The sequence below is a fragment of the Diadema setosum genome, chromosome 8 (assembly GCF_964275005.1).
Source record: "Diadema setosum chromosome 8, eeDiaSeto1, whole genome shotgun sequence".
NCBI classification, from domain to species: Eukaryota; Metazoa; Echinodermata; class Echinoidea; order Diadematoida; family Diadematidae; genus Diadema; species Diadema setosum.
Genome location: NC_092692.1, coordinates 37,657,716 through 37,672,070, shown reverse-complemented (window position 1 = coordinate 37,672,070; position 14,355 = coordinate 37,657,716). Strand labels below are relative to the sequence as shown.

Sequence of the window (14,355 nt, the reverse complement as noted above, 5' to 3'; positions counted from 1 at the left end):
ACTCAAACATACGCATCAAACAATGGATACATTATAGAGCTAATGAAAATGCAGTATTTTGCAGAACCTTTCCCCTTTTTATTTCGTGTCAATCTGAATGTTTCACGCAAGTTATACCTGTAGTATCATTTTTTAATCATATAATATTATCTATCTACTAACTCAAAATTCCAATATTATATAGATATGAAATGTGATACCAATGTACCTATCCCAAACAATACATCATATAAGTCTCATTCCTTTATATTGTAACGAAAATAAGTCTTTCATGTGTTGACCTTGAGAATTTCGGGTGATGTTCGTTATTCCAAAGGTTCGTTATTCCGAAGGTTCGTCAATCCTAAACACACAAATTCCCTATACATTGAGGTTCGTTAATGAAAAGGGGTTCGTTAATCCGAACATTTGTGGCGTTATTCCGGAGGTTCGGTAACCAATACAATTTTCGATATCAATTTCAATTTCAATATGAAATGAAATTTTATTTCCAATAGTACATTTTTATACAATTTCAATGGAAAAAATACAAAGTATACAATAGATATGTACATATACATGTGAAACTAATGGTCGAAATAATTATGTTGTTGGAAAAGAGAGACACAGGTAAAAGAAAAGCTTGTAGAAATGTAAAGTACAATAAACAGAGATACAAACAACCATTTAATGAAAGGAATGGCTCGTAGTGCTAGAGGGAGGAAAAATGCTTACTTGCAACATTTCGACGCTTTCGCGAAGGTTCTCGTCTGCATTGAGGCTCTAAAAAGATGATAGAAACACTTATTTACTCTCTCGCGTCATTTTGCCAAGAGGAAGATACATGGAATTAGACAAAGAAGGAAAGAAAACGATAATCCGCATTGCCGTGACTGCGCGACACTTGGAATTAACAATAATTACCAAGACCGTTTATATGGATAGATACTTTTTTTAAAAATTACACGACACACTCAACTAGAGAACTAACCGTATAGGCCACTACACTTAATCAATTTTCCAGCGTCGTGGATCGATCTTTTCATGAACATGTACATCCATTAATATAATATGGACTGGCCTTGAGGGGGATACAACATTTATTGCCTGAACTAGAATTGTATTGCCTGAGTCGAAGACGAGGGCAATACAATATCTAGTGAGGGCAAGTAATGTCGTATCCCCCGAAAACAGACAGTCCATGTCATTATAATTACCCATTTCAGGCATCTTGAGCGCAGCAAAATAAAACACTACAATGTAAAATTAACAATTTTCCACTCGGCACCAGCTCGAGCTCTACACCACACTGCGTGCTGCATCCCTATACACAGCTTATACGCGGCGCGCGTATAACAGCTAACCAAAGCAGCTAACTCACACAGGCACAGGGATCGTCCCCTATTTTTACGAGTTAACCTATGGGAATTTGCCAAAATTTGCCTTCTGTCGCGAAACTTGGGTATGCGGCGCGCGTACAAAACAGCAAGGCTAACACAGTAACAGCGATCGTCGTTTAGTTTTACGTGTTAACCTATGGCAATTCTCTCATCGTCGCAAAATCACTCCGCGAGAAACTTTAATGTCATCACTACAGCAAATTTTCCTCACTGGAAGCTCAAGTGCCCGGATGCTATATTCTCCTCGTTTTTAACACGCAAATCCCATTGGCGTTCGTCAAAGCGGGGAATATGGACAATTGCTCCTCTTCTCGCTGCTGGGGAGGGGAATACAATTTCGAATAATCACAGCTCAGATGCCTGATACGGGTAATAATAAGGCATATTGACCTATTAGGCCTATATTATGTTCTATGAACACATACCGTACAGACATAGGCATGGGATGTTATAGGAATGGAAAGCAATGCCGCAAGTGCGGTCATTGAAATACCTTTTCCAAAGAAAAGAAAGCTTACTTTAAGTGAATATACTATACAACAGTATTTGGGAATGTTATTAGACAATGAAGATTAAAAAAAATGAACAACATTAAACGCTTTTTGACATCGAAAATGCCTTGCTGATTTTGTTGGCCACCATATTTTAAGAAAAAAAATGTTGAACTAAAATAATGCATATTGTGCATTAACAATACGGTTTTCGGAAGTTTGTCGGTAGAAATACTTACAATTTTTTTTTTTTGTCCGTCAGAGTCCTAAGTTGGATGACCTTTGACAAAGTGTTAATCGCCTTACTTTAAATATTACAAGGGGAGAATTTCCTTTGGTTATGTTTACTAACCTTCGCGTGGGCTGACATCGAGTTGCGCGTTTGTAAGTACCGTCATTCCTGAGTCCTGTTATCAAAACAATAAAAGCCAACATGTGTTGGAGTAAAATGTGGATGCTTCAAAAGAATTTGTCACTCAATCAGTGTGGAGCCGATTTCCTGATTAAGTCCGTATACACTGGTTAAATCGTTCAAAACGTTCAATCATAATTCATCTCAGTTGTAAAGTGTAAGCATGTGTGCATGGTATGAGCTTGGCCCCTATACCAGCAGTCAGTTACGATTTCCATTGCTTAAAAAATAAAGATTAAAAGCTGTCTTTGCAGAGAAACTTAAAAAATTAAAAGATCAATACACCGTCGGTAATATAATCTGTGGTATATCTGCAATAGCATTTCATTTTCATCTCCTTGTAATTTCTAGTGTGACAATGTGTGATAGCAATTTTGAACTGATCAGCTTGTCATGCTTGTGGTGGTGCTGTTTATGGGGGGGGGGGGAGTGGTGAGACAAATTCTTCTGATCTCCCTGTGTATACCTACTCTACGTGTGCACGGGCATGTCAAGATCTACAGAGGAAAAGGGTCCTGCTTCGTAAAAAAAAAAAAAAATAAATAAAAATACGATAGCAGCTCTTGTTGGTGCGGCAAATATCATGGTATCTATCTTTCTGATTGGCTGTGCTATACGGGAAGTTGTTATATTCAATCAAGAACTGCTGTCCTCACACCTATGATAAAACACAACCCTTATAGTGTGTCCCATATCGGAGGAATTCAAATGCGTCTTTTGGTCAACAAAGTTGGTTAAATACTGATCTATCAAGATTGACATATCGACTCCTTCAAAGTACAGCTAGGAGTAAAATTCAGTATAGAGTCTGCATAACGTCACACAAGAACTCTTACAATCACAGAACCTCCTTGGTATACGCTATGCAGGAGGAAATACTGGTCTCGAAGCGACTTTTGGGGATGGGGGGGGGGGGGGGAATACCCTCTGTCAGAGCATGGATCCTACATGACCAGAGGAAGTATATAGGGACTTGAATGAACTGTTGAAGTTGGTATTTAATGCGCTACAGGTGATATCTCTGACACCTTACAAGACGTCAAGGTGCTTGAGAATATTTCAGACAATTACGCTTCTGGCGTGTGCGGCTTTCATACCCAATTGTCGTAAAAAATAAACCGAAAAACAGGGGGGGGGGATGATCATTATGTCATCAAAGTTGTCTCATAATCTCACCTCAAAGACCATTGACACCGTACGCCCTCCACCCGGTCCACAGCCAACGTCATATCCCTTCATTCGGTTTAACATCTACACGGGGATAAGGACAGAAATAAGATTACAATTCAAAGATAATGGATGATGGGTTATGATCCTATGCATGGGGCGCCACGATGGTACGATATGACGTATGAATCATAATGCTGTCTACCAGCACATGTTGCCATAGAGTATGAATTTTACCCGATATAGCATTATAACATCATTATTTGCATATTGATATCATTGTTTTGAATGTCAGATATGATCATTTTGTATTCTGACTCAGGAGAATGATTACAACCGTGATGTGACATACATTTTGTTAAAATTTATACGTCCAACTTCTTTTACACATACACACATAGAATGTTTCTCTATTTTTATATACAGATGTAAGTAACTGGTCCGTACGTTGCTACACCCAGCCGTTACCTGGCAACAGGGTGAATGCACCTGCAATAGTGTTGTATTTGCACAATGTGTTATTGTACAGTGAACGAGGAGTCTTTCTATTTCTCTCTCTCCTGTTCTTTCTCACCATCTTTCATTATCGCTGTCCCCTTCTTCTTTGTTTTTCTTTCTTTGCATCACCTGCGTACATGTCCATGTATGTTTTGTTGTGTAACTGTTTTTGTTGTGTAAAACTAGTTTGTCTTGTTGTAGTTAAGTAAACCGACAGTTGGTTGAAACTGTTTATTTATTTATCTGTGTACGAGGCCCCAATATCAAGCTCGGCTTACTGGGGATCCTCCTGTATGGTACCTTGACTTTTTGTTTATTATCATTATGTCTTCGTTCTTTGTCACAATGATTGATTACCTGTCATGTGCAAAATCAGCCATGAATTATTATGAATCATGTGTTTATTTCTGAAAGTGATCAGAGTTGATTATATTGTACCATACAGAAACAATAAAATGAAATGAAATACACAACCTTTATTTTTATGCAAACTCACATTCATTCTCACTTTTACCGTTTATAACTCTTATACAGTCATTTTGATGCACATTTAGGCCTACATACGTGAAACATGTACATCAAACCAAACACCATGTTGACTCATACACTAAATACATTAATATTTCCTCCAATGCTATGTAATTTGATGTATCTCTGATATAGATATCGATATTGTATTGTATATCTCTCATATGTCTATCCTGTCTATGTAGGCCTACATATTATATTATGCCTGACGGCTGCCTGCATGGCCTGTGCATGGCCGGCGCCACGTTTTGAAAAGTGTGTGTTTGGGGGGGGGGGGGCAGTTTTTATTTCTGGTGCCACTTCCGGGTGTCATCACCTAACAAGCAAAAAACAAAACAAAACAAAGCAAAACAAAACAAAACAAATAAGCCTTCCCCGCACTCCTGGCTACGCCCTGTGATACAACACACAAAAAATCTAAACCACTTTTTTTTTTTTTCTGGTCCTATTCCTGAGCCAAAAGTAAGTGAAGGGGGGGGGGGTAAATGGTAAGATCCTATGTATTCCTATTCTTATGTATTATATATGTATATTTGAAGTTAAGGATAAGTTTGTCCATGATATATATATATATACGAGGTAGTTTTGCGAGGCAATTACAGATGGTATTTTGCAGGGTCGGGAGTTCGTTCAGCGGACGACATTACAGTCAGACCGCAGCACGTATGCTAATGAGCCGATCCGGCAAGATTTATTCAGCACTCTCGTTGACGATCTTTGCGTTCGAAAAGTGTCTCGTCGTGCGAGATTTTGCGAGAGTTTGACAGGGCTATGGTTCTCACAGTGTAGCTACTTGTACATACATTCATCATGGTTATAAGTCACGGTAAATTGTTCTCCAGACTTTGATCTTTATTTTGATACTAAATTTGCGTATAATATCGGTTCTTATCATGACGATATAATCAGTTGAATTTGCGTAAATTTTACCTGCTTTTCACGGAAGATTTTGTCGTCTAAAGTTCGTTTTTGGTTCCTGACCGGATTAAGAAACTGTTGTTTCTGATTTTGGCTTTTTCGTAGAGAGGAAACTTAGATGCTCGTCATACATTGGAGTCAAGGAGACGCAAGCATGATTTATACTAGTTTTTCCGTTTTGAAATGTCTGTAAAATTCACTCCTAAGCCGGAAGTATGCTCCATACAAAGTGTACAGTGGCGCGAAAGAGCTCTCTCATTGGACAGTGCTTGCTTTCAGCGCGCGCTGTACTAAGCTTCCAGCTTCTAGCTTCTTTCCGAAGCACAGAAATCTACACGCGTGCCTATGCAAGCATGCGCTATGCACGCACGTGGCATAAAACCGTAGCAGCGTAATGACGGAATACAAGCGCTGAATGCAAGCGCTGTCCAATGAGAGAGCTAACTCTTGAGATTGCACGGTTTCAAGCTGACCAGCCCTGACATCGATGTATATTTTACTGGTTCCTGACCGGATTAAGCAACGAATTGTAAAGATATTTACATGGATACAAAGATTAAGAGATGGACTGCCAAATAATGCATTTTCATTGAGACGCAAGGTGAATTTGGCATTCTTTTGACGTCTTGAACATGTACTGCACGAATTACTTTTTTCATCATTTTTCAAGCTCAAATTACGCTATGATATTTTTCATTTACAATAATTTGAGTAACATGTGACGATAGCTTACATATTTTCCTTGAATTTGATACCAAATGTGTAAATATAAGGTGTATTTTTGTTGCCGAAAGCCCAAGGACAAAATCCCCTTACGCAGCTCATTACGTATGCAAGCCTCAAGCGGGCTTGCATACGACTTGAATAAATACGAGCGAATTATCGGGTGCTGCATGCGGACTGACTGATTATTAGTTATCCCCTGCTTGTTCACGAAATACGGGCAAATATCTACGGTCTGGTGCCATATTCCATGAGGCCGAAGGCCGAATGGAATATGGCACCAGACCGTAGATATTTCCAGTATTTCGTAAGAACAAGCAGGGGGTAACGATTCTATCTTTTAGTGTAAGTGCTAACCTTCTTCTCGCTGATTTCCTCTCGTGAATGATGTTGAAATCGCCGGCTGTCAGCCATGACCATGTTGACTTAGGCCTACGTCTCGCGAGCGAGCTGATTACTGCATGCGATGCGCGCATACTGTACACGTACAAGCCATAAGATACTGCAGTGCAGTAGCCAGATAAGTTGCTGTTGTATAACAAGCGTCTCAGGTTATGTGCGCAATACGCTTGAGGACCGCGCGCTGTCCATTTGTTTTGTACAGGATTAGCGCGCACTTTCCTATAAGCGTCTTTGGTACACGCGCAGCTGGCTGTGTAATACAATATCATGACGTCATATCCACGGAATACGGGATATATTCAGTGGTTGATTGACCAATGAGATTACAGAATTCACGATCACTAAAAGATAATAGAGCATATCACGAGCATCCGGGGTTTTACATATACAGTGGACTCCCGTTATAACGAAATCCTCGGGACCGGCAGTTTTCTTTCGTTATATCGGAATTTTGTTATAACCGAACAAATAAACGGTAGAAATACATAGAGTGGATGACATTGCAGCCCAAATTTTTACTTCGTTGTAACCAGAATTTTGTTATAAGGCCAAAAAAAAAAATTGTTGCATTGGCGTAACATGAGATTTTCAAATAGGGTCGGTCGGGCGGATTTTTTTTTTTTCTTTTTTTTTTTTTTGCTACCTGCATTTTACGTGTACTACTCGTGCTCAGCTCAGTAAACAGTTACAACTGCTGCACCGAATGTGCTGTGTTCATCTATTCTACAAATCATTTATGAGGCCGATATATTACTGGAATTATACCCCTTCACAGAATTTAAAGATGTTGAAATCCCTATCCTGAATGTTTTCACTTCATATTTTACTATTTTGACTTAGATAAGATAGATGCAAATTGACCCATATGTACGATCTTTTCATCGCACACGGCGATCTCTATTACAGTCCCACATATACAGATTCGTGTAAGTTCTCCACACAAGAAACCTATGGCAAAACTGTGCACAATACATCGCAGTCTGAATGCTACGCGATTATACACTGTAGAGTACGTGTCCGTGTTGGAAACAGATGACGTACTGATCAAGGATCGAAGGCTTATGCGAGGCGCTAGATCTCTCCCTCGTACATCCGATATCCCCAGAGCCGTTTCCACTTCCGGGTTTGTGCGATCGCGATCGCAATCAACAAGATATTTGATATCGATAGCAAAAAAAATAATAAAAAAACATGGGGTCGGCGGAATTTTTAGGGTCGAGCAGGTTACGCCAATGCAACAATTTTTTTTTTTTTTTTGGCCTAACCGTGTTCGCTAAAACGGGAGTGCACTGTAAAACAGGGAGGTGGGAAGAGAGATTCCACTCCTTCTTTTCCCACCTCATGTAAACATTCCGATCGACCACGAAGAGAAAACATTCAAGGACGTCACTGCGTGTCGATTACACGCACGATTACATGCACCGCAGAAGAACGCCGATAAATCAACTCATACAAGGTCGACCACTTCCACTAGTTCCAGCAGCACGACGCGTCAAACAACTGCACAGCGACCATCAGTTGTTACAACTCTCCAAATTGAAACAGAAGCAAAAATAAAGTGTAAAAGCGTTCAGATGTTTGAAGTTCGCCTGTTACAACTACATATGTATCTTTGAAGTTGGAGTTGAATGATATACATTAATGAACAATTTTTCAATTATTCGAAATGTTGGTGATGATCTACAGGTAGTCAAATGTGGCTTGATCTATATCATAGTGTATAGCTGTATTCACATATTTTCCTAATTTACCTAGGGGATAGGTAATAATTATGATATTGACTGGCCTTGAGGGAGATACTAGATAAATATTGCCCGCACTGAAAGAATATTGCCCTCGTCTTCGACTCGGGCATTATTCTTTCAGTTTGGGCAATATTTTCTGGTATCTCCCTCGAGGCCAGTCAATATTATATAAATATGTATATATATATATATATATATATATACATATATATATATATATATTATATACGTATCTTATATATATATATATATGTATATATATATTGTAGCGAAATCGATCAATTCCGCTGTATAGTCTGTGTATAATAAGCTGTGTATTGATAATTCACTATCGATAGTACTAAAAGTGTAATCGATTATTATATGGTAATGACGTTACTAAGCGAGGTCTAAAATCCCGGTTTTGGTAAAATTATTGAATATTACGTAAGATAGGGGCATGGGGGGGGTAAGATGATTTATGATTCAGAGAGAAATAATAGATACCAGTAATTTGAGACTAAATATGTAGGGGTTTGGTGAGAATTGCTCCCTTTATTGGTAATTTAGTGGTAGAAATATTGATTAACTACGCTTATAATTATTGAGTAAAGATATAATACGGTAATTAAGTTCACGATTCGATGTCGAGTTGGGACGGATAGGGTAAACATGTCGTAGCACGTGTTGAGTGGATCGAGCTTTAGCGTTCGAGCCTTTAGCAGATTTATTGCAGGGGCTAAGTGTGACGCTAGTCTAGGTTTTTGTAACCTATAGCATACTGGAGCAGGACTTAAGGTTCGGAATTTGATGGTAGCAAAACCGTGTGGGCGGGCGCAGTGAACTGTAAACGCGTGTTGGATTGTTGGACTGTTATTCAAGTATTCAGAATTAAATACTACCAGTTGGAAGTTAAACCATTGAGGGAAGAGTGATTTTTCCTACGTGAGAACCCTAAAGTGAGTGCAGGTGAGTGGTCTTTGGTGGTGACTGGTAGTAAAGATAGTTCTATTGGTAGACGTAATTCAGTAGTAAATGTGTGAAGCTGGTATGATGGACTGTTGATGGAGAACTGGTAGGAATAAATAATTGGTAGGAATTAACTGGTATCTTGGGCCGTATATTGCGGCCGAACGAACTCGCGCCTAGCTTGGCCATCCTGACCGAAGTTCGTCGTGGACACCAATCTATCATCACACACATCTACCACCAAAGTTATTCACAACACATATATGGCGTAAGGACCAGTGGGATATATGTCTGCGACGCGAACATTCGTCACACGTGGTGTCAGGAGTGGGATTTCAAAGAACCAGCGCTACCAAGGGGATAAGAACCAGCTAGTGCAACTAGGAAATTAGGAACCAGCCATGGCAAAGCAGTTGTCACCGGCGCAGCTATGGAGGAAGCTGCAGTCTGAGATGATAGAAGTGGAGCGGATGATGGATGAACTTCGGGCTGAAATAGGTACGAGGCGGCCACCACCAGCATCAGGGAGGACTGGTGGAGTAAAGCCAGCTGACGGGACCAGAAGCAGGGGTGGTATTTTACCACCACAATATGACGTTCCGGGGGCTAAAACCAGCACCAACAGCAGCGGGAGGACGACTGGTGCTATAGCAGGGAGCTGGGCCGACAGTACCAGGGCAGATGTAACGTTGGAAGACGATTACTACCCACCTTCAGCTGACAGAAGGGCGGAGACGAGACAATGGCAGACTGCATCAAATTCAACCAGGGAGACAGCGGCAACCAACCCGGTACCAGAGAGAGAAGTCCCGATAAGAATCAGCACCCCATGGCGCCGCTCTGAGCTGTGGGACGAGGGGCAATTCAAGCATCACGAGAGGGGTCGTGATGTAATAGTGAGGATGACACCGGACCGGTACGATGGAAAGGGACCAATTCTAGATTACCTGACCCACTTCGAGGCATGTGCTGGGGTAAACAGGTGGTCAGAAGAGGAGGCTTTGCAGTACCTGGCAGCCAGCATGAGAGGTCCTGCAGTTAAGGTACTGGTGCAACAAACGGGGAGAAAACTAACCTACCAAGAGCTAGTGGGGCGACTTAAACACCGATTTGGTCCTGCAGGGAAGGCGGAGATGTTTCTGGCGGAGTTACGAACGAGGCGACGCAAACCCAAAGAGTCACTTCAAGAGCTGGGCCAGAGCATTCGGGAGCTGACGGCTCTAGCCTACCAAGAGTTCGATGAGGCGGGGCAGGACCGTCTGGCTAGGGGACACTTCATGGATGCTGTCGTGAGGCCAGAAATAAGAGAGGGGATGTTCCGTGCACAGCCTCGCACGCTGGATGAGGCGATAGAGGCTGCACTAAGCACAGAGGCATTCCTAAAGATGGAGGCGGAAAGGTGCGACGGAAGGGGACCACGCTACAGTCGGGTGTTAACAAACACCGGGGGAAAACAGAAGGAGGGGACCACCAAGGAGGCTGAGGGAGTGGTTAGCAAGATGACAAAGGCCGTAGAAAGTCTAATTGCACGGTCTGAGTCTACCAACCAGAAAGCAGCCAACACGGGAAAGATACCTGCTCTTCCAACAGGAATCTACCAGAATGAGAGGTGTTTCAATTGTGGACAAATGGGGCACTGGAAGAAGGATTGCCCCTTTCCACAAAGACGGCCAGTCTCCAATACACCCGTCATGGATGCAAGAAGATGCTACAACTGTAATCAGGTGGGCCATGGGTGGAGATATTGTCCGTATGGGCAAATGGAGAGACCACCACCAGTAAGCAGCAACCAAGGGGGAGAACCAGTATCTGCACAAGGTAATACGGGTCCAACTCTCCAACCACCACCTGCTCGAATGGAGCAGGCACGACCATTGGGTACCGCAGATGGTAGGCGACTGGGCCTCTTCATCAATTCCAAAGTCAACGGGCAGCCAATTACCTTCTTGATCGACACGGGCTCCTCCCAGTCAATCGTGTCTACCACCATTTATGACATGATTGCGGAGGAACGAAAGCCGTCGCTGCAGAGTGTGGACAGCATAGTACATCAGGCGGACGGTACTCCACTGGAGACCAGGGGTAAAACCATGGCCGAGATCCAGCTTGGAGAGCTACTGTTCGTGCTCGAAGTAGTGGTAGCTAATGTCAACAACGAAGGAATTTTGGGGTTGGATTTCCTGATGCAGACGAATTCGGTGTTGGACTGTCAGAAGATGGAGCTCCGCACGCCATGGGCCATCATTCCATGCCGAGACTACCGGGGCCAACAATTCTGCCATAGAATTGTCGCCAGTGAAACCACGGCTGTTCCAGCAGGCCATGAGGCCATACTAAAGGGGGAAGTAGCGGACGGACGGCAACAGGCGACTGGAGTTGGTCTGTTAGAAGCACCGACAACTTCCACCGAGTTACTAAACAAGGGACTACTGGTAGCACGAGCAGTAATCGAAGCAGACGCTGAGATACTACCAGTACGAGTCTTCAATCCAACGAAGGAAGAGAGGGTAGTAAAGAAAGGGACGACGGTTGCCTGCTTAACTGGAGTACGTGATACCGAAGATGTGGAGGCGATTCGAGACGGTGGGGTACAAGCTAGTGATGGGGTACCATCACATTTGACGGAGCTGCTAAATCGTAGTATTCAAGAGGTTCCGCAGCAACACCACTCATTGGTGGCCGAATTGCTGTGCGAATTTGCTGATGTCTTCTCCCAAGGACCAACGGACCTGGGCAGAACTGATTTGGTACAACACACAATTTCCACCGGTGACTCTAGGCCAGTGAGACAAGCACAAAGGCGGCATCCAATGGAACAACGACAGGAAATTGACAAGCAGATAAACGAGTTCCTCTCCCAGGGCTTGATCGAGCGGGTCAGTAGTCCTTGGGCATCCAATGTGGTTCTCGTACGGAAGAAGGATGGTAGTAAGCGCTTTTGTGTGGACTACCGCCAGCTGAACGCTGTCACGCTGAAGGACGCATACCCTCTACCAAGAATCGATGAGACACTAGACGCGCTGAGTGGGGCTCAGTGGTTCTCTACACTCGACTTAGCAAGCGGGTATTGGCAAGTGGAGCTGGATGAACAAGCCAAGAAGAAGTCAGCATTCATTGCCAATGGTGGTCTGTATGCATGGCGGGTCATGCCCTTTGGCCTATGCAATGCACCGGCCACGTTTGAGAGGCTGATGGATCGAGTGATGGCAGGCCTGACGTGGGAGACGCTACTGGTGTATTTGGACGATGTCATCGTTTTTGGTAAGACGATGGAAGAGGAGCTTGGTCGACTGAAAACTGTGTTCCAGCGATTGCGTGGAGCTGGTCTGAAATTGAAACCAGCTAAGTGCCAACTGTTCCACACTAGTGTGGAATACCTGGGGCACATCGTTTCATCTGCTGGGGTAACCACAGAGCCAGAGAAGGTCGCGGCCATCCAAAATTGGCCGAAACCAAACAGCGTCAAAGAGGTGCGGAGCTTCATAGGACTGGTCTCCTACTACCGGAAGTTTGTGGAAGGATTTGCTTCGATCGCTAGACCACTCCACCAACTCACCAAAAAGAACCAGAAGTTTCTCTGGACAGAGGAATGCCAGGAGGCTTTCGACGAATTGAAGCAACGACTGGTGTCACCTCCAATTCTGGCATATCCCTGCCCAGAAGGGGACTACATTTTGGATACAGACGCCAGTCAGCATGGAATCGGAGCCGTGCTGTCTCAAGTACAAGGAGGGATTGAGAGAGTTATTGCGTACGGGAGCCGCACGTTACGTAGGGAAGAAGCCAACTACTGTGTCACCAGGAAGGAGTTACTGGCAGTGGTAGCCTTCCTCAACCAGTTCCGACAATATCTCTATGGAAGGCATGTGATCATCCGCACTGACCACGGATCATTGCAGTGGTTGGTTCGATTCAAGGACCCCAGAGGGCAGCTGGCACGATGGTTGGAGCTGGTATCAGAGTACGATTTCGAGATACAGCACCGGCAGGGGAGGAGCCATGGAAATGCTGATGGTCTATCTCGGAGACCATGTAGGCAGTGTGGCCGGGACCAAGAAACCCCACCCGGGCAAGTCAGAGCACTGACAGAGGAGGCGTTGGGAGCCCCGAGTATTGGGAGTCTTCAGGAGAAGGATGAGGACATACAAGTGGTGAGAGCTGCGAAGATTCGAGGGGTGAAGCCAGCCAATGAAGTGGTGTCATCTTGGCCGGAAAAAGCAACTCGATTGTTGGAGCACTGGGGCGCATTGGAGGTGGTAGACGGCGTGCTGGTCCGCAGATGGGAGTCAGCGGATGGTACCAACACCCGGAGACAGACCATCCTACCAAGGGCACTCATCAAGGATGCGATACGTGAGGTCCATTCAGCTCTTACTGGGGGACATTTTGGTTTCAAGAAAACACTAGGGCGATTGAAGTTGCGGTACTACTGGGTCGGCATGGCGGCTGATGTTCGTTCCGCCCTCAGACAATGTGACGTATGTGCCAGAAGGAAGTGTCCTGGTAAAGGTAATCGAGCACCACTACAACAAAGAATTAGTGGGTTCCCGATGGAGAGGGTGGCACTGGACATCATGGGCCCTTTCCCCCGGACCAAGCATGGGAACAAGTACATCCTGGTGATTGGCGACTACTTCACAAAATGGATGGAGGCCTACCCAATACCAGATGAAAGGGCGGAGACAGTGGCGGAGAAGTTGGTGGTGGAGTACATTTGTCGATTTGGAGTGCCGAGATTCGTGCATTCAGACCAAGGCCGCAATTTCATCTCTGAAGTCTTCAGTGAAGTCTGCAAACTGATGGGGGTGAACAAGACCAGGACCACAGCCTACAACCCAAAGTCAGACGGGCTCGTAGAAAGGTACAACCGCACACTAATAGACACAGTTGCTGCACTACTGGACGTGGAGAGGCAGGAAAAGGATTGGGATCAACTCCTCCCTTTCGCCACCTGTGCCTACCGTAGCTGTGCTCAGGAATCAACTGGGGAAACTCCCAACATGCTAATGTTGGGGCGAGAATTGGTACTACCCGGGGATCTCGTCACGCCAGATGATGTTGACGGCCAGCAGGACCTCCAGACCGATTACGCGGAGGGGCTACAGATTCGGATGCAGAGGGCCCACAACCGAGCCAGGGCAAAA

At 44.0% G+C, this 14,355-nt stretch overlaps 1 protein-coding gene across 1 annotated transcript in view; it reads right to left on the bottom strand.

Moving 5' to 3' along the window:
• Positions 1–14,355, bottom strand: part of LOC140232241 (complement C3-like) — a 149,290-nt gene that overhangs the window by 70,202 nt on the left and 64,733 nt on the right. The window contains exons 15-17 of the mRNA XM_072312375.1: positions 3,459–3,533; positions 2,223–2,277; positions 715–762 (exon numbers count right to left, since the gene is read on the bottom strand). Of these exons, the coding sequence (XP_072168476.1) occupies positions 715–762; positions 2,223–2,277; positions 3,459–3,533 (178 nt within the window). The remainder of the gene's footprint in view (positions 1–714; positions 763–2,222; positions 2,278–3,458; positions 3,534–14,355) is intronic.